Source organism: Melanerpes formicivorus, unplaced genomic scaffold, assembly GCF_026170545.1.
Source record: "Melanerpes formicivorus ecotype bairdi unplaced genomic scaffold, bMelFor1.0.p_v2 SCAF_4, whole genome shotgun sequence".
Taxonomy (NCBI): domain Eukaryota; kingdom Metazoa; phylum Chordata; class Aves; order Piciformes; family Picidae; genus Melanerpes; species Melanerpes formicivorus.
In genome coordinates, this window is record NW_027142356.1 from 39317881 (window position 1) to 39343760 (window position 25880).

Sequence of the window (25880 nt, forward strand, 5' to 3'; positions counted from 1 at the left end):
GGGACACTGAAAACAGGGAACAAGATGCAAAGCTGCCTTCCTCCCACCTTGGTGGGGCTGCAAACAGCTAAGCCCAGTGAGTTCAGGCTTTGCCAGGGTGAGAGTTACCTACACAACCATCCTTAGCCTTCACATGGGCTCCACAGCACTCTGAAAGCATCTAAGCACACACTCATTTCCTGTCCAGCTTCTCACCACACTGATGCTTCTTAGTGAGCCCTGATTTTCTCACTGCCTCTGGACCTTCTCCTTTGGTTAATTCCCTTCCCAGGTATAAATTCAGCTTTTTTCCCTGCCCCATTCTTCAGCTCTGTCTTGTTCTGCCCAAACCTGTCCCAGAGGTATCTCAGTGAGGACAGGCTGGGAGATGAGGGACCAGGCAGGACTGCTGCAGGCAGCACTTACAGCCACTTTCACCTGCTTGTATTAGCCTCAGTTTCTGCTGTGCCTCACACACTGGCACTGTTCAAGCTGGAGAAGAGAAGGCTCCCAGGAGACCTTACTGCAGCCTTCCAGTATCTGAAGGGGACTACAAGAAAGCTGGGGAGGGACTTTTGAGGGTGTCAGGGAGCGATGGAGCAAAACTAGAAGTGGATAGATTGAGATTGGCTGTGAGGAAGAAGTTGTTGCCCATGAGGGTGGTGAGAGCCTGGCACAGGCTGCCCAGGGAGGTGGTGGCAGCCTCACCCCTGGAGGTGTTTGCAGCCAGGCTGGATGTGGCTGTGAGCAACCTGCTGTGGTGTGAGGTGTCCCTGCCCATGGCTGAGCCTTGAGGTCCCTTCCAACCCTGACAGTTCTGTGATTCTATGATTCTTGATTCCTTCTGGAAGGGCAACTCCCAACTCCACTACACCTGTAGCTGAGGGATGGTACAAGGCTTTCTCAGCTCACTGCAGCAGGCAGCCCCTCTGCTGGCCCCTGGGGCACACCTGCAGCTTCTTCCCTGCAAAGCTGGCCAGCTCTCTGCTCAGCAACTGACAAGCAGTGAATGCTGCTCCTGTGAACCCCTGGCAGCCAGCGCTGTGGATGAGAAGCCCTCATGGTGGGAGAGCTCAGGACCCTCTCATGTGCAGTGTGGCAGCTTTGTAGCTATGTGTGGGGAGATTAATCAGGACTCCCACCACAGCTTAGCAACAGCCCTTAGGAGAAGTCTGGCTCAGGATTTTGTTTCACCAGCCCATGGTGCAGCCAGCTGTCCTCTGGGGGTAAGATCCCAGGCACTCCGAAAGCAAGGCCGGCAGTGCCTTGGAGCATCCCAGCACATCAAGAGTCATCACTCTTACACCTGGAGCTCCACATTCCATGCCAAGACCAGTGGGCCCTAATCAGCTACACTGTCACCAAATGCCATGGCTACCTCTGTTATTCAAGGCTCAACTCACTTTTCAGATTTGCCCATAAAAATCTTAACTGGGTAACCATTTCTGTCTTCTACATTCAGAAGTGCAGCAGACAAAACTGCTCACTGCTCAGCTGGTTCTACAGAGGCTTTTGTTTTCCTGCTCCACAGACTGGCTCAGCTTGGGAGGGAGCTCAGAGCTCCTCTCCTCCAACCTCCACACCATGCCCAGGGACACCTCTCAGCTACACTCAGCTGCTCAAGACCTCATCCAGCCTGGCCTGCAGCACCCCCAGGCAGGAGGCAGCCACAGCCTCCCTGGGCAGCCTGGGCCAGAGGCTCAGCAGCCTCCTGCTCAACAACTTCTTCCTCAGCTCCACTCTAACCCTGCTCTGCCTCAGCTTCAAACCATTCCCCCTGGGCCTGTCTGCAGACACCCTGAGGAGAAGTCCCTCTGCAGCCTTCCTGCAGGATCCCTTCAGCTCCTGGCAGGCAGCTCTGAGGTCCCCCCAGAGCCTTCTCCTCTGCAGGCTGCACAGCCCCAGCTCCCTCAGCCTGTGCTCACAGCAGAGCTGCTCCAGCCCTTGGAGCATCTCTGTGGCCTCCTCTGGCCTCACTCCAGAGCTCTGTGTCCTTCCCCTGCTGGGGACACCAGAGCTGGAGGCAGGATTGGAGGTGGGGTCTGAGCAGAGCAGAGCCCAGGGGCAGGATCCCCTCTGCTGCCCTCCCTGCTGGGCTGCTTACATTGAGCTTATGAAACACTAACCTGCAGCACTCCTCAGATGAAAACTGTCCTTTAAAATGCTTCAAACCTAGAGAAAAACTAAAACCAACCCTGTCACAGTGTGCTGCAAAAGCAGCTCCTTCCCCTGCAGTAATTAGCAGAAGGTAATCAGCACTGCTGGCAGGGCACTGGGGGTTCTACAGCAGAGCTGCTCCTCCCCACAGCTGCCCCACTGCTTCCTTCCCACCCACCCTACCCAGTGCTCCTTCAGCTGTGCTAAAGATGCCAACAACTCCACAACTGTTCTGATGTTCAGGCAAGAAACAGTGATAGACTGCAGGGCTGTGAAACAGCTCCAGGTCTGCTGCTAAGTAAAGCTCTGTGCTGTTTGGCCATGGTGTGGGTCAAAACAAACCCAGGCTTGGGGCAGCAGTTCCAAGCCCTGTGCCTTCTCCACCTTTTTGATGAGCTTTACAAAGTCAAAGGAGGTGTGGGGAAAAATCCCAATCTGGAGGTGAAAATGCTGTGCTAATGTCCTGCCTTTGTCTAGCACCAATGGCAAAGGGTCAGGCTCAGACAACGCTGAGGACTGTTTCCAGATGGGGTCTGAATGCCTCTGGAGGAGCTTCAGCTGCAGTTTGAAAGTTACCTTAGAAAAGGTGACTGAGACAGGAGCCCCAGGCTCCAGAGTGAGATAGTTCAGCCTTGACCATCTTGCTCTCCAGCCACAGGAAGACCACCAGTGGATTCTTATGCACACTGCACAGGGAACAACTGGGAATGGAGGTGGGCAAGTGGTGCTTTTGCCATGGGCAGACTCGCTGAAGGCACTGAAGTTTCCAGAGTACCTGCACAGCCATCCTGCAGGGCACAACCTTCCTTTCACCAAGGAGAAGCATTCTGCTACCTTCTCTTCCCCAGAAACCAGCCACCCCAGGTTAGAAGCATTCCTGCTGGTGAGCACCAGGCTCAGCATCTGCTGCCTTGCCTGTGCTTTGCTTCCCTGGCAGGGGCAGATCGTGCTCCTGGGAACCAGCATTTACTGCCACTGCTGTGCTTTCTGTCCAGGGACTTCCCAAGCTCCAGAGTTCCACACAAACAAGCAGAGCAATGAACACATCTTAGTATGGATGAACAGCTGCCCAGCATTTGAGTAGGGCAAACCCTGAGTGTGGATTTGAGACCTGAGGGACATTTTTCCCCTCCTACTGCCTGGCCAACAAAGCTGTTCCCTGAGTGTGAAAAGGCTGTTCATGTCCTGGAGAGCTTTACCTTCCAGCCCTTCTCATTCCCTTCCAAGTATGGCAGTGATGGCACTGCAGCCCTAGCCCCTTGCTCACAGGGGTTGTGTGATCCATTGCAATCGCTGCCACTGCAGTGCTCTCCATGCAGTGTCCCACAGCATTCACTTGGCAGACAGTTTGGAAAGCTGCCATGCTGCAGCAGAGGAGCAGGAAGCCGCACTGCTTGCCAGCAGCAGGAGGCTGCACTGCTTGCCAGCAGCAGGAGGCTGCACTGCTTGCCAGCAGCAGGAGACAGAAGTTGAAGGCATTTTTTTCTGCCATGTAAGACTGTGGGCTCAGAGCAGAGGAGGTAGCTGATGGCACAGCACACACTGAAGTGGGACAAGAGCCACCTGAGGCTCTTGCAATCCCTTCTCTGATCAAATTGCTCATGCTGAGCCTGTTGCTCCCCAGAAGCATCCTGCCACATGCCAGCAAGTCCTGCTCACTCTTTCTCTCTACCCACCCCGCCTCCTGCCCCTGCAGCCATCTGTGAGGTCCTGCCACGTCCTTCACACCTACTCTGAGCTCCATTACACCTTTCCAGGGGCCCATTTAATTTACTAACCCAGCAGAGGACTGTGCAGACACTTGATGCAGGATGAGTTGAGCTGCTGCTGGGGGGAGCCCACAAATGACACAGATAAGCCATGGGAGCAGCTGGCTGAGGGCAGGCCAGGCTTGGCTGTGATGAACTCGGAGATTTGCTGCCACGCAGCCATACCCAGGTTCCCTGAGGGCTGCAGGAGGGCTGCAGGATTCAGGTGAGGCTCTGCTTTGTCCAGGTTATGCTCTCAGTGACACAGGAGGGGGTTTGCTCTCACCTACCTGCACAAGGCCTCGATAGCATCTCTGTCCAGGAAGTCGTGCTCCCGCTTGACCAGGGCGATGTCAATTGGAAAGAGGAGGTCTGCAGGAGCAGAGACAGGAGGAACCCAAATCAGCCTCATTCCCAGCAGTTACTTATTGCCCATCAACCAGCTGCCTCCAGCTGACCTCACCACCATCCTGTGACCTGCACTTCCCAGGCAAACACAGGCTACCACCCCGGGCACCGGAGCCGCTGCCTCTTCACCTGCAGGGCTTTGGTGTGCAGCTCTGCCAACCACAAATCCCCATGCACCGTGGAGCAGTGACAAATGAGCACAGCAGAGCTGAAACAGTGGGGAGGAGGCAAATGCCAGCTCCCTACCCAACATCAGACACAAACTGACTGGGGCCAGCTTGATTTAAACTGTACAGTCGCCACCAGAGCGCTAGCACCTCGCACCTGAGGGACAAGGTCAGACAGCTCCAAGCCTCTGGGAAAGCAAGGCAGGAGAACCTCCTCAGCTGCTCATCAGCTCTTTAGAAGTTTGACATTGATACAGCATTGATGAGCCATGGCCTGAGAGCAAAGCAAGCCAAGCTGCACCAGGCTGCCTCCCCTTAGGAGGGGAGTTAGGTAAACAAGCAGCAGCGAGGGGGAGGGAAGGATGCTGGCAGAGCTGAACACTGACTACAGCTCTGAGGCAGCAACCAGAGACATTTTATTTGCTGTCCTCCACAGATTCCTGACTGTCATAGAGGTCCTGATCTGGCATTCCTTGCACAGCCCACACTCCCACCAAAGCCACTGGGTGCTGAGGGCGTGCAGCAAGGTGAGGATATACCCTGCACACCCTGCTGCAGCTCCAAACACCTCCCCTGGGCCAGGTGGTTTTAACTTCTGGAGGGAGGGAAAAAGGAGCTGGAATGGTGAACAGAATGGGACTGCTGGGAATGTGTGGACAGACAGCTGCTACTTCTGGGTTTTCTGATCACCTCTGGAATGCTTTGCCCTGGTTTTGCCTGAGGAGTAAACAAATGCTGCCACACTCTGCCAAGCACAAGGAGTTCTCTCAAGTCTACAGAAAACTGACAACTTAGCACAGCAACTGCCCAAGGCTCGCTGATTAACCTGCATTAAATGCACACTGGGTGGGGGCACTCCATCTAGGAGAGCTCTCAGAACACCAGTGCTAGATTCCATTCATCCACAGGTCTCCCCTTCACTAACTGCAGTCCAAGGTGCAAGCACAAAGAGTGAGCACATCCAGCTGGCATCTTACACTGGGGCTGATGTAGTTGCTGGGCATGTTGGCACCTTAGAATGCCCACAAGAAAACCTAGGGAAGAACATCATGAAGAGAGGTGTCCTGGAAGAAGCCAACAGTCTGCAAGTCTTTAGGCTTAATTTATGCTGCTGCTGTTCTTCTTGCTGCTGGGTCACCAAGGAACAAGGGAGTGTTGTCCAGCTATGGAGTATGGGGCAGAGCCACAGAGCTGCTGCAGGCAGTGGAACATCTCCCTGGGAGCACAGCTGAGGGAGCTGGGGCTGGGAGCTGGGAGCAGAGGAGCCTGAGGGCTGCCCTCAGTGCTGGGGATCAAGATGTGCAGGGCTGGAGCCAGGCTGTGCTCAGGGATGGCCAAGCACAGCACAAGGGGCACTGGGGGCAAGCTGGAGCTGAGGAGGTGCCAGGGGAACAGGAGGGAAACTTTGTCCCTGTGAGGGTGGCAGAGCCCTGGAGCAGGCTGCCCAGAGAGGTTGTGGAGTCTCCTGCTCTGGAGCCTTTCCAACCCCCCCTGGATGTGTTCTGTGTGACCTGCCCTGGGTGATGCTGCTCTGGCAGGGGCTTGGACTGGGTGACCTCTGGAGGTCCCTTCCAACCCTCAGCATCCTGTGGTAATATGAACCCACAAGCCCAGCTATGCAGTTGAGACTCTTCTGCTTAGATTAGACTGGAAGCACAGCCCCAGCTCTGCAGCCCAGGGAAATCTTGGCACTTACCTTAGCCAAACAAACCAACCAAGGGAAGGAGAATAAGAAAGAGGAAATTTGATTCCTGACCAGGCAGAGAAGAGTTTGCCACGTGCTGCTGTTGGAGGTGCTGTTATCATCTCACACTGCCAATGCAGCTGCAAACCAAAGCCCAAGAGCTCATCCTGCAAGCAGGTCAGCTCAGCCTTTGCTGTGATTTCCACCAGCTCTTTGCTGGCAATAGTGGGCTTGCTCTGCTCATTCTCACCAGCAGCAGCTGGAGTTTGTTTCATCCAAAGAGAGAGGCAGAGAAGAGTCCATAATCTCACCTCAAAGCAGAGGAGTTGTAAGTGGTGTGGGAGGGGAATTCTGAACAGCACCATCCATATAAAAACCCCAGGATGTCCCACTTTGAGCCACACCTCTGCATGTCCATCTGCCCCAGCGTGCAGGGGCTGCATGCCAACAGTGCCAGCTCCTAGCAGGGTAGAGAGGCAGTTGGTTTCAATGGAGCCAAAGCCTTGCAAAGCAGGCAGACAGGGGTGAACCCTGCCAGAGGAGGATGAGGCAGGGCAGGGTGCAGCAGCCTCTTTGAGCAGCTGTGGCTGCCCTGTGCCACAATGGCTGGTATGCTCTTGCCCTTCAGAGTGAGCCTGTGCCTAACACCACCCCCAGCTGCTCTGAAGGACACACAGGCCGTGGGGATCCCAAGGTGTGTCCACAGAATCCCCTGTGACCTGTGCTAGAGTTGATGCTCCTGCTCTGGCAGGGGGCTTGGACTGGATGACCTTCAGAGGTCCCTTCCAACCCCTCACATCCTGTGAGCCTGTGATGTCCCACCTCTGCTCCATTGGGAGAGCTGGCCAGGGGAGCTGGCCACAGCTTCTGTGTCCCAGAATCACAGAAACCTGCAGGCTGGAGAAGACCCTCAGGATCACCTGGGCTCACAGCACTGGATGACTACAGCCTGGCTTTTTGCCAGTGGAGATACCAAGGGTTTTAACCATGTGGCAATGTAAGATTGGTGCTATGAGGATGTCTGGAAGACTCAGACTAAAACAGAAACCTGAAACAAATGCAAAGCTCCAGGTGTGCCTCAGAGCCTGCTACACGGACCCACCTGTGGTGGGCAGCAGGGCACAGCCCAGCCCCTTAAGAGTCACCTTACATCCTGGCACTTCAGCTGGGCCCCTGTAATGTTCACTTGCTGTCCAAACACTGCCAAGGGATGAGTGACCTGCAAGCTCAGGTGCCTACCTTCATAGAGCTGTGCATACTGTGGGAAGCCAGCAGCCCGCAGCCAGTCACAAGCTTCCTTGGCCTCAATCTCTGGAAGAGAGCAGAAACAAGAGAGCCTCCATCAGCCAGCTGCAAGGCAAAGCCTTCCACTCTTCTTGTGAGCACAAAGGTGTTCAGTGCCTCTGAGCTGGCTTATCCCAGTTTGCTTTCCTTCCCTCTTGGGCTCTGGAAAGCCGCCGGCGGCCTGTGGCTCGGCAGCAGCTCCACGAGCTGAGAGCTGAGAGTGAGGGATGAAAGCTGCAGGAGCTATGGATTGTTCTGGAGAGGTTTGGTCAGCACTAGAAACACCTGCACTGCAATCAACATCTGTGCAGCAAATCACCTGCTCCTCTTGGCACAACTGTTTCCTCTGGAGCTCACAATCACAGCACCACAGGATTTGCTCAGTGGGAGAAGCCCTCCCAGATCGAGTCCAGCCCTCAGCCTAAGACCACCATGGCCTTTACACCATGTCCCAGAGTGCCACACTTCCTGAACACCTCCAAGGATGGTGACTCCACCACTTCCCTGGGCAGCCTCCTCCAATGCCTCATCACTCTTGCAGGAAAAAAACGTTTCCTAATCTCCAACCTACAGCTCCCCAGTGCACTTTCAGGCCATTTCCTGTCGTTCTCCAACCTGATACTAGGAAGGAGAGACCAACCCCCACCTCACCCCCACCTCCTTTCAGGTGGCTCTAAGCAGCAATGAGCTCTCCCCTCAGCCTCCTCCTACTGCTAGTTTACCAAAACAGTCATCAGGAGATCACCTTGTGTGTCCCAGAGGTATCTTTACAGCCTACCTGCAGCCCAAAGCAGATAGTGAATAGAACAGACTAGAATAAACCAGGTTGGAAGAGACCTTCAAGATCATCAGTCGAACCCATCAACCAATCCAACCCATCTAATCAACTAACCCATGGCACCAAGCACCCCCTCAAGTCTCCTCCTGAACACCTCCAGGGATGGTGACTCCACCACCTCCCCGGGCAGCCCATCCCAAAGGGTTTATTCCAGTGGTTTATCCTGTATCATAACTGTGAACACAAGCACCATCACAGGGGGAAATTCTCTGTGCTCCTGTATACACATCCTTTAACTCCATGTGCAGATCTCTCTCCCAGGTCTTGCTTTGTGGTGACAAGGCTCTCCTTTGCCCAGTAGCAGCTTCAAACACTACAGCTCTGCTCATTGCTGCTGTGCAGGTAGCACTGGCAGCCTCCAGCCCAACAACTGACACTGCACTGCAGCTCACCCGAGCAGGTGTTTAGTGCCCAACAAGAACCCAGCTTGACTGGAGGTCTTCAGGGCACTGCGGAGCTCCTTGGGGCATCTAGTGCCCAACAGGAACCCAGCTTGACTGGAGGTCTTCAGGGCACTGGGGAGCTCCTTGGGGCATCTAGTACCCAACAAGAACCCAGCTTGACTGGAGGTCTTCAGGGCACTGGGGAGCTCCTTGGGGCATCTAGTGCCCAACAGGAACCCAGCTTGACTGGAGGTCTTCAGGGCACTGCGGAGCTCCTTGGGGCATCTAGTGCCCAACAAGAACCCAGCTTGACTGGAGGTCTTCAGGGCACTGGGGAGCTCCTTGGGGCATCTAGTACCCAACAAGAACCCAGCTTGACTGGAGGTCTTCAGGGCACTGAGGAGCTCCTTGGGGCATCTAGTACCCAACAAGAAGCCAGCTTGACTGGAGGTCTTCAGGGCACTGGGGAGCTCCTTGGGGCATCACAGGAAATGAGGCCCAAAGCAGCGAAATGAAAGGATTCCTACCCAGAGAGACACGACAGCAAAAGACTGGAAATGTCCTGAGCAAGGGCTAGATCAGGCTGTGAATGGAGACCTGACCCAAGCAGGTCTGAAGGATATGTTATCCTATGTTATCCTATTGACTCCACCTAGGACAGTGAAAAGGTCTTCAGGGGATCCTCCAAGCGTTCAGGGCACAGATTGGGTTTGCTCTGCTCTTCTACACATTCAAGGAAGCGCTGCTGGGAAATTAGAGCTGACTGAGCAGCCAGTGAGCCCTCAGGAACTCTTCAGGCTCCTCTGGCTTTGGTTATATTCACTGTTCCTGCTGGGCCACAGAATAAAAGCTGCACTATGTACACCTCAGCAGACAATTTTGCCACCTACTCGGAGAGGCTCCGATCGGAACCTGCCGCAGGAGCCACGCACAGAGGCCTTTGCTCCCCGTGCAAGCTGCTGCACACAGGGCAGGGAAGAGCCAAACATAACATGGAAAGCATCTCAAGATCTTGGCAGGTTATGAGATATTCCCAGAGAGGTGCAGGCACACGATTAACAGCAGATGAAAAGCAGGCACCTTTCAGCTTCCCTACAAGGACAGCAACCCAGCTGCCCCGGCCCCAGCGTTCCAAACGGCGACCACGGGGTTAAAGTACCTCTGCTTTGGCACACTACAGACCCAAACCAAGGGGTTAAAGTGAGCCACAGCACAACATTCCAGATAAATAAACAGCTGGAAATCCACCCTGGCTGAAGCCAGGACAAGCAGGCATTTGTGCAACTTGTGTTTGCTTCACCTTTGGGTTGTGGGCCCACATGAGCACAGGCACGTACCGACCTATTGACTTAGCTACTCATTAAGGGCAGGCATTCCTCACCTCCACTTGCAAAGCCACTGCACTGCAACACCTTGATCAAAGCAGTATCATTATCCTAAGGAAATGCACGGCAAAGTTAACCAAGAAGGGAAATAAATAACCTACAATGCATCTAAACCTCATCCTGCCCCAGCAAGGACCACCCCCAGGATGCTGCTCTCTCACAAGCACTGGAGATACTGAAGCAAACAAAAATAGCCTGCAAGTACTTGCAGAGACTGCTTCAACTAAAATGCACTCCCTTGTAAGCCTCATCCTGTGGAAGTGTCTGGACTGAGTGAGGATTTCACTTGATTTGAAACTGGAGAAAGAAACAGATCCCTGATAACAAATATTGACCTCCAAGGCAGGTAGATGCTTGCAGTGCAATCAAAAGAGAGAAGTGTCAGATCCTTGGCGCTGCAGTGGCTCTGAAATGGCTTCAAATACTTGTTCACAGATCCCAGACTGAGCAGCCCCAGGTGCCTGACCTGGGAGGTATTTCTAGAGCTAGAAAATGATGCATTTAACTGCCTTCCCTTTGTCCCAGGCTCTCTACAGAAGCTCTGTGTAGCCCTTCTGCAAACACACACATGCAGGTTCTCTGCAGGCTGTATTTCACAGGCAGCCAGGTGTCAGACGCCTTTGGGCTTTTGAAATAGCTCTGAGAATCCTCCAAGAAGCCAAGGCAGGCAGTGAAACACCTGAGCGATTCCTGGCTGGCCACCAGAGCTGCAGAGGAAGGCAGCAGAGCCCCTGCTCGCCCCTCAGCCTGGGCAAACCCACCCGGGGGGCTGCATTTGCCCCACGGCCAGCTCAAACATCTGGGCAGAGTCAGGGCTCTGGCCTCTGGCTCCTGCTTCAGGAGGGCAGTGGGTTTGGAGAGCTCCCTGTGGCCGTGGCTCTCTCCATGCGTCCTCCACCCGCACAAAGCATAGGCAGAGGAGGAGGTGGGGGGGCACAGGTGACAGAGAGGAGGTAGGACCTAAAGCAGCAGCTCCCTTTGTCCAGCTCCAGCTGGTGCACCCAGGATTGCTCCCAGGCTGTGACTACACAAACAGGAAAGCCATCTCCAACCCAGCCTCCCCATCCCGACCCTGCAGCTGCTGAGGAGCCAGAGCAGGGGGGGATCTGTATGTGAAACTCAGGCAGATCAAAACCCAGCCCAGGGGAGACCCCAGCCCAGGGGAGACCCCAGCCCAGGGTGTGCTGAACAGGCTGGGCAGAAGGCTGAGCAGGCAGGACAGGCTTCCTCACAGGAGAGATGCAAACTGACACAGCTGAGAGCTTTTAGAGGTTCATTCCCACACCTTCACTGGACTCTGCCTTGGAGAATAAACTACCTCAGCTAAGCCTGAGCTTCTGGCCACACCAGCTGGACTATCCTAGAGGAGGAAGCTCATGCCTACACTTTCCAAATGCCAGCTGTTCTGCCAGCTCTCCACCATCAGCCCTGGCACTCCTGGTTTCATATCCAGGGGGACATGGAAATACATGCAAGTCCTGGTTATCTGCACCAGTGGCAGCTGGGACAATGAGGGGCAGAAGAGGGAAGCACAGAGATTCAAAACTGAGATTTCCACACACACACACACACACACTATTCCTAAGAAGTTTTAGAAGGAACCCAGAAGCTTTTGTTCAGACTCCTAGGGCACCTGGGTTAGAGATCATTACCTGAGCTATGAACTCACTGCTACACACAGCCTCTGCTTGGCTGGGGCCAGCTGAGAGCCACAGGGAGGAAAGGGAGCTTGCAGAGGAACTCCACACTGCTCTCCAAGCCATTCTGGGGAGCCCACATTAACCTGCCCTGCTCTGCAGAGCAATCTGTGCTGGCAGCACCCTTGAGGCAGACCTGGCAGCTGAGCTGACTCAAGCTGCTGCAGGGTGGGGAGGGACTGGTCCCACTCCTCCAGCCCCCCTTCCATCCCTGCAGTGCCATTTCCCTTCTGAACCAAACACCCCTGCCAGCTAAACCTTTACCAGGAGCTGCAGCCCAGTGTAGACTGCAGGCACGAAAGGGATATGCAGCTCCCCAGCGGTGTGCCCTGTGCCCTCCCCCAGCAGCAGGAGGCTCTGGGAGGAGAGAACCTCTGGCAAGAATGACATTGTGCTCTTCTTGCTCAGTGTCCTGATACACAAGGAAACCTCTCAGAAAGCAAAACACAACAAAAACTCCCAAACCAAACCCACCCCAAAAGAGAGCACAATGAGGGCTTTATTCTTCGTGTGGCATAAGCACACAGCAGGCAAATGTGGTGAAGAGGAAACAGGAAATTTTTATTGGAAACAGCTTTATTTGTTAGTCCATTGCACAAAGCAGACCTCCATCCTCCAGTGCAGGGCAGGAGCTCCTTTTGTCTGTGCTTGGCAATCATTAGCCCTTATTTACCCACTTCCCGGGGGGTGAGGATGGCCCAATTCTGCCCCAACATGGCAAGCTCAAATGGAAGCCTCTAACTTCCTTCTTTAGGTCTGCTTAATCTTGGTCCGCAGCCCCTGCGAGCCCGCAAGCCCCGGGCCGGCTCCGCAGCCCCTCCGAGCCCGCAAGCCCCGGGCCGGCCCCGCAGCCCCTCCGAGCCCGCAAGCCCCGGGCCGGCTCCGCAGCCCCCCCGAGCCCGCAAGCCCCGGGCCGGCCCCGCAGCCCCTCCGAGCCCGCAAGCCCCGGGCCGGCTCCGCAGCCCCCCCGAGCCCGCAAGCCCCGGGCCGGCCCCGCAGCCCCTGCGAGCCCGCAAGCCCCGGGCCGGCTCCGCAGCCCCCCCGAGCCCGCAAGCCCCGGGCCGGCCCCGCAGCCCCCCCGAGCCCGCAGGGACTCCACAGAGAAAAAAGAAGTCTCAATTCACCCCTCATGATGAGGCAACTGCAGAAGTGAGACCACAGAAGCTGCCTTTAGTCTTCTGCTGGATGATTCCTTCCCTCCTCTAAGAAAATCAACCCAGAGGTGCTGCCATGATGTCCTTTCAGGAGAGAAATGCTCACAGCAGCGAGCTCATTTGCTGTCATTCTTCCTTCCTTTGGGCCTCCATGGAACAAGCCAAGCACCAGTTCTCTCAGGGTCCTCCTCAGGACAAGGTGCAAAGCAGATGCACCTCTGTACAGTAATGCACTGGCTCCATTTTCACCTAAGTGCTAAACATCCTTCTCCCAAGCAGATGGTTTCCTCTGGCCTCAGCTCAGACACCTCGACAGCCACATCCGCAGCTCCACACACCAGCTCCACTCCTCTCACCTTTTGGCTACCTTAAGGGAGCAACCTGAAAGAGTCTGCAGTGGGGCTGCTCAAACCAGCACTCTCAACAGCAAACTTCAGCACAAACCTTCCCTGGTGAAGCTTTGCTCCAGTGCCACAGCTACAACAAATGGTTGGCTTGGGGTCCTGCTTGGGTTCCATTTTTGACCCAGTCATTCCAGTTGGAACTTCACTGCTTTATTTCTTCACCAAAGGGGAAAGTAGAAAGCTGAGTACAAAAATCCCCTCGTGGCCTGGCCTCACTGTGAGCCTCCCCCATGCAATGCAGTGTGAGTCTCACAGCAGCGCTGGTGAGGAACCTGCCTGCTGCTCCTCAGGGGATGCAGAGCTCTCCCTGCACAGGTGGAGCACAAGGAGGATTCTTTCCCACCCAGGTAAGTGGCTGCCAAAGGCTTTGCATGCCCAGGGGCTTGTCCTCTTCATCTGCCTGTGTCAGAAGTTACCTGTCCCCAAGTATCAGGTCCCTCTGCTGTTTCTGCTGCTTTACCACAACCTGTTCAACGCCAGAACACTGTCCTGAGCTAGGATCTCAACAAGAAACTCCCTAGCAAGAATCTCCAGATCCTTCAGGACCACAGCAGCTGTGGCCTGTGTGAGAAATGTCTTCTCTGGATAGAATTCCACTGCCCAAGTACCAGCAATCGTTTTCCCAGTGCTTGGATTACATCCCTGACACAGGAATTGGGGTTTCACCACTAGACTTGGTCACACTGCCCAAGCCCTCAGTCTGCAGCTACAGGAGCAGGGATGTGAAACCTGAGACAAACCAAGGCACAATCTGCACTGTGGCAGCTGCCTACCAACAAGCAGCCCAGGCCCCAGGATGATAAATCAGCTCTGTGCAATGTCCTTTGCCTGCAGCTCTTCAAGGCTGGGACAGCAGGCCTGCCTCAGAGCCAGCCTGCTCTGTCTGCTGCCTCAGAAGGTTTTGAGCTTTGAAGATCTCCAACTGTAGCTTGGAAATAATGAAATTCCTTCTCCTAAGTCTGTTTCTTCTCAACCCCCTGGAGTTAAATGTTCTTTAGGCAGCAGCATTACCTCAGTGCTCCACACTTTTCAAGAGAGCAGCACACAGAAAGGACTAAAGAGAGCAAAAAGGCAATGAGTGGAGCCCAGAGTTTGATGAGGCTAATGCCCTCAAGCCCTTGGTACCTTGGTCCATGCATGCTCAGCCACCAAGAGCTGCAGAAGGCTGAAAATGCCATGAAAAGCTCTTGCCAAGCTGCTAACACCTTTGGAATCTCTTCCTATTGTGAGTGAAGGATCTCATCTCAGACAACTGCCCCAAAATACTTCATCTCTGACACCCAGCCCACAAATGAGTCATTTCTGGAAGAACCAAGAGGATGGGAATGGCTTTAGAGCTGATGAGAGGCTTGCAGGTCTGGAAGTTAAAGCTCAGACCCCTTCCCACAGATTACAGATTACCTCCTCTCAGCTTTAAACTGCAACTTAGATTTTGCAACAGCCATTGCCTTTTGGGATGTGCTCCTCTGTTTCACTGGGCTTTGATCTGCCTTCCACAGCCAATGGTCCATGCTGGGATCCCAATGCTGTCTGTGCCTCAACAGTCAATTCACAGATGGCTCAGGCTGGAAGGGAGCTCAGAGCTCAGCTCCTCCAACCTCCACACCATGCCCAGGGACACCTCTCAGCTACACTCAGCTGCTCAAGGCCTCATCCAGCCTGGCCTTCAGCACCCCCAGGCAGGAGGCAGCCACAGCCTCCCTGGGCAGCCTGGGCCAGAGGCTCAGCAGCCTCCTGCTCAACAACTTCTTCCTCAGCTCCACTCTGACCCTGCTCTGCCTCAGCTCCAAACCATTCCCCCTGGGCCTGTCTGCAGACACCCTGAGGAGAAGTCCCTCTGCTCTGCAGCCTTCCTGCAGGATGCCTCCAGAGGAGCAGCTCAAGCTGAGGCAGCTGCATGCACGACTTAAAGAAAATACTTCTTACCAAAAACGTTTGGGGAGGGGCAAAAAACCTTAAGTTCCTGAAAGAAACAATCTCTGACCCCAAATATACACTGTGCTCTAGTCAGGGGAGAACTAGAAAGAGGTGCAGCCCTCCCTTGGACTCTCTCCAGCAGATCCCTGTCCCTCCTGAGCTGGGGAGCCCAGAGCTGGATGCAATATTCCAGGTGAGGTCTCAGCAGGGCAGAGCAGAGCGGGGAGGAGAACCTGCCTGGATCTCTGGACACACTCTGAATGCAGCCCAAGTATTTCTCAGCTCTCTGGGGGTGCTGGCTGTTGAAGCTCTGTGTTCCTGCTGGCTTTGGGTTAAATGTGGGAAGAGGATGTTTTCAAGAGCCATGGGAATGGCTCTTCCAAGCCATGGAGCCTTGCAGCAAGACAGCAACTATGCTGCTGCTGCTATGTATAAACCACAGGACACTGGGAGAAGCAGCAGAGTATGTTTGGAATTTGTGTGGGAACAGATGAAGAAGCAAGGAAACAGATGTTTAAGATCATATATTGATATTTGCTCTGGAAAAAAAAAGAAAGAAGAAAAAACCCAGGGAGCCTGAACAGAATTGCTTTGCTTTGGGTCCTTTTCTGCCCAGCAAGTGGCTTATTCCCACCAGTGGGGTCTGAAGTTTGTTTGTTCCCTGAATAAGGAAAGCTAACTAAATAAATCACATACAGGCTGTGACTGCTTCCCAAACCATCCAGAGAGGTGCAGGGTGGCTGGATGCAGTTTTCCTCCCTACCCTCTGTCCCAGCTTACACAACACAGCAGCTTTAATTGCTCCCCACCAAGCCCCTTGGCCAGTGCAGGAAACACAATGCTGCTTTTGTCAACCAAAAGCTAATTAACTTGCATCTCCTTTTCAGAGCTCTTCAGCACACTGAGTTCACTCCAGAAGCTTGCCAGCCCCAGCCCCAGAGCAGAAGCAGCATTTCTTGACAGTGCTTAGCAGCTGAGCCAAGGCTTGCTGAAGCCCAGGGGAGCCTCCATCAGCCTCAGGGCAATGAAGCCCTTCTCAGCAGGGACCTGTGGGTCTCTCAAACCCAGCAGCACTCTTCTGCAGGAATAAAGCAGATTCATTTCACAGCTTTGCCCTCATTATTTTCATGGAAAAAAACGTATTTTAAATGAGACTTCTGCTTTCTTAGGCTCAGTTGTGCTGCAAGCCCCCCCAAGCACTGGGAACAGCCCAGGCCTTGATAGGGCACAAGGAAGGACAGTGCCTGGCAGCAGGAGCGCAGAGAGGAGTCCTACAACGGTCTGAGTTGGAAAGGACCTTAAGGACCATCCAGTTCCAATCCTCTGCCATGGGTGAGAACATCTCCTGCTAGACCAAGCTGCTCAAGGCTTTATCCAGCCTGACTTTGAATACCTCCAGGCTTAGAGCCTCCACAGCTTCTCCAGGCAACCTGTTCCAGTGCCTCACTACCCTCATGGGGAAGACTTCCTGCTCCATGCCCAATCTATATGCAGCCTCTCCCAGTCTGAAGCCACGAGGCCTTGGCCTGTCACTCCATGCCTTCACAAAAAGCCTCTCTCCAGCTCTCCTGTAGCCCTCCCTTCAAATCCTGGAAGGCTGAGAGGGCACCACCAGAGCATGCTCTGGCTGCCAAGAAGTCCTTCCCACAGTCAAGAGGTCCTGGGGCAGCTGCTATGCTCTGCAAAGCATCTGAGCAGCACCATGTCAGGGTTCAACAGAGGAGTACTGGATAGCCCCCTCGGCTCTGCCAAGCATTTGCCTATAACCTGTGCAGCAGACTGCAATTACCTCCTGTTTTCACACTGTTGAACATGCTTCCAGCTGTCCCAAACGAGCTGCACTGCTTCTGTTTGGTTGGGAAGACTTGGGAGAAGCATGTTCCAGGACACAAGAGAACCATCACAGCTCCTGGCTGATGCTGTGAAGCAGATCAGAGCTGCTTCTACATACTTTTTGGGTTGTGAGGTGGGTGTTTTTGCATTTTGAGGAGGATTAAGTCAGAAATCAACAGTTAGACAGCAAACTAAAGCCTCATGTGGCAGCTGGCCTGCCAAAGAATGATTCTCTCCAGATTAAAGATGGTCTTCCCCTGTTCATTAAGAAGGTTCAGAGATGAAGAGGAACAAGATGTCAAGTGACTTAAAAACCCTTAAGAAATAATTGGGCATGTGGGTTATTTATCTGGCCTGATTAACACAGGGTGGTCTTGGAGGGGGATTACTGGGGGCAGAGAAAGCAGTTAGTCAAATCCTCTGAAGGAGGTCATGTTGACAGATTCCAGAGCGAGAAAAGAATCCTTCTCCAAAGACAGAGGATGACTTTAACCTTCTCTTATCTCCTCTCAGAGATGCCTTGGTTAGGATGACCTTTGAGAAAATACTGAAGGGCAAATATTAAGGCACTGCTGCTCCCAAGCCCAGCATCAATCCTCTCCCACTGCACCCTGGCTGCAAGCTAGAGAACTTGCACACTATGCAAAGCTCTCACCAAGGGCTCATCAAGCTGTGGAGGGAGGCAGAAGTGCCAGGGATGTCCCCTGGAAATGCCCCCAGTCTGGGTTACCTGCTCAGATCCTGGAAACAGTAATGGTGCAAGAGCTGAGCTGTCTCAAGGGTTCAGACAGAAGAAAGCAGATTTCATACACAGTTACTTCTTGCTAGTCAAGTCTTGACCTCAAAGCCATCCACACACACAGGACTGTATGGAAGACAGACAACCTTGCATCACAACCATTTCATGCTCACTTCACTGATCAGCCAGACCCCAAGCTGCACCCTGAGGGCATGGTGCAGATACAAAACAAGGACACTGAAGGCCTGGAGCCTGCCCAGGGACGAGAACAAGGCTGGTGAGGGCATCACATGAGGAGCAGCTGAGAGAGCAGGGGCTGTTCAAGCTGGAGAAGGGAAGGCTGAGGGGAGATCTTATTGCTCTCTACAGCTACCTGAGAGGAGGCTGGAGTGAGGCTGGGGTTGGTCTCCTCCCAAGTAACCATCCATGGGATGGGAGGAAATGCAGTTAAGCTGTGCCAGGGCAGGTTTAGGTTTAGTGAGGGAGTGGTGAGGGGTTGGAGCAGGCTGCCCAGGGAGGTGGTGGAGTCCCCATCCCTGGAGGTGTTGCAGAGGCTGTAGATGTGGAGCTGCAGGACATGGTTCAGTGGCCATGGGGGATGGGTTATGGCTGCACTAGGTGATCTTAAAGGTATTTTCCAGTGACAGAATGACAGTTCTGTGCAAATCCCAGTGGCAGCCAAACAACCCAGCATGGCCCTGGTGGTGGCCCTGCTGAAAGCCTCTCTCATGCTATCAGAGCTAAAGATGCAGACTTGGCTTTTCCAAAAGCAAGCACTACCAGGGACTTTCTATGTCCAGACACTGCAGCCAGCTGCAGCACTGTCACACTGCACACTTGATAGTGCTCTCCTCAGCGCTGGATCCACTGATCACACCTCGAGAGAAAGGCCTCAGAGTGGAGACATGGCAGCACTGCCAGGGAAAGCAGAGAGCATGCATGGCAAGAAGGGAAGCTGAAAGAGAAGATGGAGCTCTGCACTGGGAAGTTTCTTGTACCTTACAATGCAGAGGAGCTCTGCTCCCAGGGACACATGCAGAGGGCTCAGGGAAGGGTGGGCAGCACAGCATCCAGTTCTGTGGTGCACAGTCACAGAAAGACCTCCAGGATGCAAGAATGCAGAGGGACACAGCTTCCTTAATCCTGAGTGAGTGACAAGAGGAGGACTGGGAAGGTCACACTTTGTCCACCACTGGCTTCAGCAAGTGTCTTTTATGCATCTCCTCAGGAAGCTCTTTGAGGAGACAGAGATGAGCATTTGAGGAGAGTGACTCAGACAAATAGAAACCAAATATAACCAAGTGTAAGGAATTCTGAACCACTTGGGGCTTTAAGAGCACATCCCCAGTAATAAGTGAGTCATCATACTGTGACTTCAGCAGAAGAGAGGCTGGATAATGTTTTTCCCTGCTGCAACCTCACTCAGCAGTGTCCCTTCCAAGGGACACATACACCAGACCACAGTGATCCTACCAAAGAGCAATGCTTATCCTGCTCTTCTAAAGACACTGATGCACTGCAGAGAGGTGTGGGGTGCTGCCTGGAACTTGCAGACAATGACATTCAAGCCAGCTGGCTAAGCCACTCTTGACTTCACCTCCAGCAGTTCTGTCAGTATCACATTATCACAGTGCAGTAGAGGCTGGAGGGGACCTCCAGAGATCAAGTCCAAGCCCCCTGCCAGAGCAGCATCACCCAGGCTAGCCCAGACAGGAGTGCACCCAGGTGGGTTTTCCAAGTCTCCAGAGGAGCAGACTCCACAATCTCTCTGGGCTGGAGCCAGGCTCTGCTCAGGGATGGCCAAGCACAGCACAAGGGGCACTGGGGACAAGCTGGAGCAGAGGAGCTGCCACAGGAACAGAAGGGAAAACTTTGTCCCTGTGAGGGTGGCAGAGCCTGGAGCAGGCTGCCCAGAGAGGTTGTGGAATCTCCTGCTCTGGAGCCTTTCCAGCCCCACCTGGATGCGTTCTGTGTGCTCTGCCCTGGCAGGGGGTTGGGCTGGGTGATCTTTGGAGATCATTTCCAGCCCCAAACACTTTGTGATTCTGTGACTTGCTCTCCACTGCTGGCAGACAGACTTAAAACAGGAGAAAGGGGAAAAACAGAAAACAAAAAGGTAAAAAAGAGAATGGGGGGGGGAATAAGAACTTTGGAAACAAAAATCCACACAGATAATCTTGCTGTCCTGCACCAGCCAGAATCACTGACAGCACAGGCACAGGAACCATGCCTGGAGCTGCTGAAGTCACCAGAGCGACCGGGAATCTCTGCCCCACCAGGGAGGGCACAGCGCTGCGCGACTCCCTTGCCCGGAGCCCCTGAGGATCAGCCTGCAAGCAGAACAGTGTGGTACCAGACAAGTCATACAGGGGCATGATCTCCCTGCTCAGGGGAGACCAAGCCAGCAGCTTTCTATGCACTGCAGATCATCTGCTTGCTGCATCTCCAGAATCTGCACAAGGAGGAAGGGGAAACATCTGAAGTTATTTTTACTTCCCCCCAGTCTTCTGGCTGCACTGCATGAATGCTGGGGTGGGTCTGGCATTGTTTGAAATGTGTCAGGGTCCTTCTGCATAGCCTCATTTCCTCCTTCCTGTTGCTAGGAAGGATAGTTCAGCATGAAAAGTGCTTGTTTACAGTACAGGACCATCCTGTTAAACACATGAGCTCTCTTCCTCCATCCCCTTTCAAGCAGCCAAGGCTGCAGCGGTGTTTATGCCGAAGCCAACAGCACAGCTCCAGGCGGAGGGGAAGCGGAGGAGAGGAGGTCTGAGCCTCTCAAGGAGCCCAAGCATAACATACTGTGGTGTTCTGACCAGAAAAAACACCAACAAAAACACTTTATTGTGCAAACTGCATCTCTAAATATTTGCAGAGCTCACAAATTCCCCTGCCTCAAAGGAGCCAGGGCCTAGAATGTCATTAATTAGGAGAAGCAGAAAAGGAAAACCCAGTCACCTCCTGCGTCCTTCTTCTAGGAACCCCAACATAAACATTCGAGACCAGCTCACAAGGACAACTGCAGCACCTTTTTCCTGCCCTCCCCAGAGGCAGAACACACTCAGGGTGCTTCTGAGTTTCCATGACTAGCATCAGCCTTTCTCTCCAGCCCAGCGAGGGCATCTGCAGAACTCTCTGGGCAGACCCTAACTGGGGAATCCTAGGCTGGCTCCACACAACTAGGGGTTTAAAGCCCAGACAAATAAACCCACGACAAGATGTGCTTTTGCTCTTAACTCTCACTTAGGAACAGCACTGAACAGCAGCTCCTCGGCTCTGAGAACAATGCAGCTACCCTTCCCTTTGATTTAAGAAAAATAATCAATTAAGGAACCACGGTGGAGGAAGATAGAGATCAGGAAGTTCTAGAGGTTACCAAAGGCAGCTCCAAATGCCTCAACCTCTGTGAACTTCCAGATGAAAGGAATCCTCTCAAAGCACCAACTGCATCCTCTTTTGCATACACTCTATTCTGTAATCAAAGAATCTCAGCCCTCGTCAGGATCCCACAGGCAAGCTGAAGCAGTAAGCCAAACCCATGTGCTGGAGACACACAGATTCCACTTCCTGGCCACCTCGACCTCTCCTTTTGCTGCTTCTGCTGAGACTGCAAATCAGGAGGTCTACAGCACACTGCTTAGGATACCTGGAGGACAAGACAGAGGGCTGCATCTGTGGAATCAACAGACCTGCCTAACACCATCTGGCACCCAGACAGACGCTGGATCAGTCTGGCACTGATCTGTTGATAGCTTCATACTCCAGAGGCTCTTAGGAAATCAGTTTGACTATTGCCTTCCCTAAGTTCACCACTAACAGCCTTAACACGTAACCTGAGCATTGCCACTGACTTTTGCTTCTGGGAACTTTGTGACCAGGACAGGGCAATTCAAGCAGACCACACATACCCCCGGAACAAAAAGAAAAGGCATCTACAATTGATTACTACGATGAAGTTACATTCCTCAGCCTTCCAAAACACGTGTGTTAAGCACTATGACACACCAGGCAGAAACCTCTCAGCCAGTTAAAGTCTTATTCCCGGGGAATAAGAAAAAAATAAAGGGGGGTGGGGAGGGAGCAAAGTGTACCGACAGTAAGTGCCCTTGACGAGCAGTGGAGCTCATTAGGCTAATGGCCACACATCACTCAACAGCTTCCCAGTGGCGGGGAACTAAGTCACCGCTGGCTGTTTGCAAAACAGGAGAGGGTGACACGGCACCTAAACCCGCCCGGCTGGAAAACAGCAGCGCTTTGCTCCTTGCCTGGAGAAGCGGGGGGGGGGGGGGGTCCCGACTGGCAGGAGGTGCTGCTCCTCCACCGGGATCAAAGACTCCCGGGATGACATCAGGGCCGGCCACCGCCGCACGGGGGGAGCCACCGGGCTCCTGGAGGCCATCGGGCTAATTACCAACAACTTCAAAAGGAACTGGATGGCTCCCAGGAAAGAGAGGGGGAAAAAAAAGGAAAGAAAAAAAAAAAAGGAAAGAAAAAAAAAAAAAGGAAAGAAAAAAAAAAAAAAAGGAAAGAAAAAAAAAAAAGGAAAGAAAAAAAAAAAGGAAAGAAAAAAAAAAGGAAAGAAAAAAAAAAGGAAAGAAAAAAAAAAGGAAAGAAAAAAAAAAAGGAAAGAAAAAAAAAAGGAAAGAAAAAAAAAAGGAAAGGAAAAAAAAAGGAAAGGAAAAAAAAAGGAAAGAAAAAAAAAGGAAAGAAAAAAAAAGGAAAGAAAAAAAAAAAGGAAAGAAAAAAAAAAAGGAAAGAAAAAAAAAGGAAAGAAAAAAAAAAAGGAAAGGAAAGGAAAAAAAAAAAAAAAAAAGGAAAGAAAAAAAAGTAAAAAAACGGGGAAAAGAAAGGAAAAAAGAAAAGGGGGGGATGTAGAAGAACCACCACCCGAGAAGCGCTGGGCCAGCGTGCCCGACAGAGAGCCTCCGCGCCCGCGGCTCCTCCGCGCCCTAGGTCCTGCGCACATTAACCCTTGCGGCCCGGGCGGCCCGGCCAGCGCCGCGCCAGCTGCCGCTTCCCGGCGACCCAAGTCGCGGCCGGGCTCGGCGGCTCCCCCCTCAGCTGGGGCTGCTCCCGCCCCGAGGGGCGCTTTGCGGCCCCGCCGACACCGACAGCCCGACGGGGCCGAGCCCCGCGGCAAGGGATGCACCGCACGGCGGGACGGGACGAGGCGCCTGCCGCCCCCGCGGGAAGCCCGCCCGAGCCCCATCTGCGCTACCCTGCCGGCGCTACGAGGTTAACAAAAGAGTCCCCACCCGTGCCCCCAGATCCCAACGCGCAGCCCCCGAAGCACCTCCAGAAAAGGCTGGCCGCGATGCGCGGAGCCTGCGCCCCCGATGCCCGGCCTCCCCCTGCGACGCGCACGGCGGGAGAGCCCCGAGCTTACGTGTTAGGATCATGGTCTCCCGCCTGCCGCGGAGCCTCCGCGGGGCTGCCTGCCGTGCCGTCCGCCGTGCTGCCGGCGTCCCTGCCTGCCTGCGCGGCGGCGGCTCGCCACTGACACCCGGCGCGGAGCAGCGCCGCGGCCGCTCGGCCCCTCCAGGCGCCCCCGCCCCTGTCGCCAGGGCCCGCCCCGCCGCCGGCCCGCTCCGCGCCCCGCTCCCTCGCCCCTCCGCCGCGGGGGGAGGCAGGCTTGCGCCCAGGCAAGCGCTCACCTGATCGCGACCCGTGAACACAAGCTGAACGAGAGACCCTCCCCGCCGCTGCACGCCCGTGGGGTCAAGGGGAACTTCACAGCCCAAAGGTGATGCGGTCAAAGACGACCTAATAGCTTCAGTCCCCTTGGCTGCGCTGGGATTGTTAATGGCTCTCAGCTGTTTCTGTGCCCGGCTGGGCGATGATGAGCTTTACGAGAAGCTTCTTCCAGGAGCCGTAGAGGGGAGTGCTAATATGGAAGGCAGTGTTGGCTGCTTGGCATTGTCAGCTGGGGGGGCTTGGGAAGCCCCAGGCAACCCTGGGCACCCCTGGGCAGAGAAGGGATGCTGAACCTGTAGGGTTGCCCCAGTTGGGTGCGGCTGGTGCCAGGGTGGGGCTGCCTCCATCCCCCCGCAGCAGGTCAGAGTGCTTTGAAACACTGGGAATGCCTGCACAAATGAAAGCCTCAGTCTGGACCGGGATGGAAACCAGCAAGTTTTCCCCGAGGACTGCAGCACAGCCCCAGACCTGTCCTGCAGACAGCAAGGCAAAGCCTACCTCCATCACTCTGTGCCAGGGAGGCAACTCCCTGCATCGTTTACTCCCCTGTATGGTTTGCTCAGATGCTTGTGCCTTGGTGGACACTTTAAGATAGCACCAAAGAGCTGCTTTTGAGCAGCTGCCAAGCTATCAGCATGGAAAAGAGTACTGTGACACTTTGAAAACGCCTGGGCCCCTCAGAAATGAAGATTGGTTCACTCTCTTCCAAGCTAACACCATATTTCATGCTCACTGGTGTTGTTCTAAGGCTGGGCTGTCGTTCCTGCACTATGCTCTGTCAGATACAGAGTATATGGAGTGTGGTGCCTGAGCAGGCAGCTTGCTGCAGGATAAACATCTCCCCCTCCTACAGGCTGCACACCGTGGCCAGTTGGCTATCAGAGTGTTGTTTCTGGAAACCCCTACATAGCTCCAGGTCATTAATTTACTTTAATAACCCAGAGGAGGATGGAACTGCACTGCATCCTAAAGCTTGACTTTACATCTATTAGCTGCTTAATCAATTACCTCTCCACAGCTAAGCTGGCTCCGGCTCTTTGGGGCATAGCCATATTTACCTGCATTTCTTAATGCTTCTTTTAAGGCACCAGGATGTTGATATCTGTGTTTACAAGGTGGGCCAGGCCTATGAAGTGTGAGTTGTTAACCCTCACGCGGGGAAGGCAGACGTGTGCTACCCCGCAGCTGAGCAGACAAGGTGATCCCAGCCTGTCTGCCTGCCCGGCTTGCCTATGGGTTTGTGCAGTCAGACTGGGAAGCCACATGTGGCAAGAGATGGAAACTCCTTGTTGTGATGCTCAGTCTGAGCTCTAGAAAAGAGAGAAAATGTTCCTCCGCTAACATCCTCAAGAGGAAGGAGAAAATGGAAAGGAAAATGATGCAGAAGGTGGAGGAAAGCCTTCTGGGACCAAGGCGTTTGCCTCCCAGTGATAATGCTGGCAGCAGAGGACCCCCATGTGTCCAGTTGCTACCTTCCAGCACAAAGCAGGGCTTATTCTTGTAAACACCGGCTGCCCGGGCTGCTTCCTGGACCAAGCCTGCTCCTCTGCATAGGAAGCTTTTGTATAGGACCCACAGGAAGCTTTTGAAGAGGGAGAGAATAGACTTTTACTCTGCAAAAAAAATGGAAAGGGTTTGGAGGACTCAGCAGGGTGAAAGGGAACTGAACACAAAAAACATAAGAATGCAGCAAGAGAAGTAAAACCTGACAGATGCCAAAGAAGATCTGGAGTCAGAGAGCTTTGTTTGGGGATTCTGGAATGGTTGAGTGACAAGATTTGGTGAAGGCCCAACAAAGGTGACCCAGATACAGCAGACAGGGAGATCTCAGCAGTTAGAACAAGGTTTGCCATTCCTACCTCTGCCACTCTGTAACCCAGCAAATGAGTGATGGAGCTAACTGATAAAACGCTTTGTTTGAACCATGGTTCAGCTCTCCTGTTCTGCTTGCAGAGCTAATCAGCCCCCCCAGCAAAGGAGACAGCTCCATCCTAATTCACCCTCTGTGGAACCCCTCAGCAATGCCAGGACCAGTGACTTGGTGATGGAGCAGGCTGTCTGCTGGGATCATCACTAAAGAGATGTTGGAGGATTATCACTGACCTGCATTAGATTCTTGCTGGCAATCTGAAAGAGAAAGGCTTTGATTCCATCTTGTTATCAACCCCTGAAGACGTGCAGTCCCCCTGGCTTGCATTTTAAGTTGGAGTGGGGCAGGGCTGCTCAAGCAGGCGTGTTTTGGAGCTGCAAAGCAAGGCACCAGTCTGGCACCGGCTGTAAGACGTGCTCAGAGGAGCATTCCACCTGAGGCATGGGTGTTAGCAGGCTACAACCACCCTCATCATTCATCCAGCCTTAAAGGGTGTTGTGAAATCAGCTGAGCCTTGGCCTTTAATATTTCTATTTCTT

The 25880-nt window shown here is 53.7% G+C and overlaps 1 protein-coding gene across 4 annotated transcripts in view; it reads right to left on the reverse strand.

Annotated features, from left to right (window-relative positions):
- DLC1 (DLC1 Rho GTPase activating protein) overlaps positions 1 to 25880 on the reverse strand; it is a 170557-nt gene that overhangs the window by 20999 nt on the left and 123678 nt on the right. For 2 of the 4 annotated variants that reach the window (XM_068137745.1, XM_068137746.1), the window contains 2 exons: positions 7383 to 7454; positions 4175 to 4256 (listed from right to left, as the gene is read on the reverse strand). In XM_068137745.1, the coding sequence (XP_067993846.1) occupies positions 4175 to 4256; positions 7383 to 7454 (154 nt within the window). Of the gene's footprint in view, positions 1 to 4174; positions 4257 to 7382; positions 7455 to 23163; positions 23246 to 23431; positions 23475 to 25880 lie in introns of those variants that run through there. The other 2 variants (XM_068137748.1, XM_068137747.1) reach the window with 2 other exon arrangements.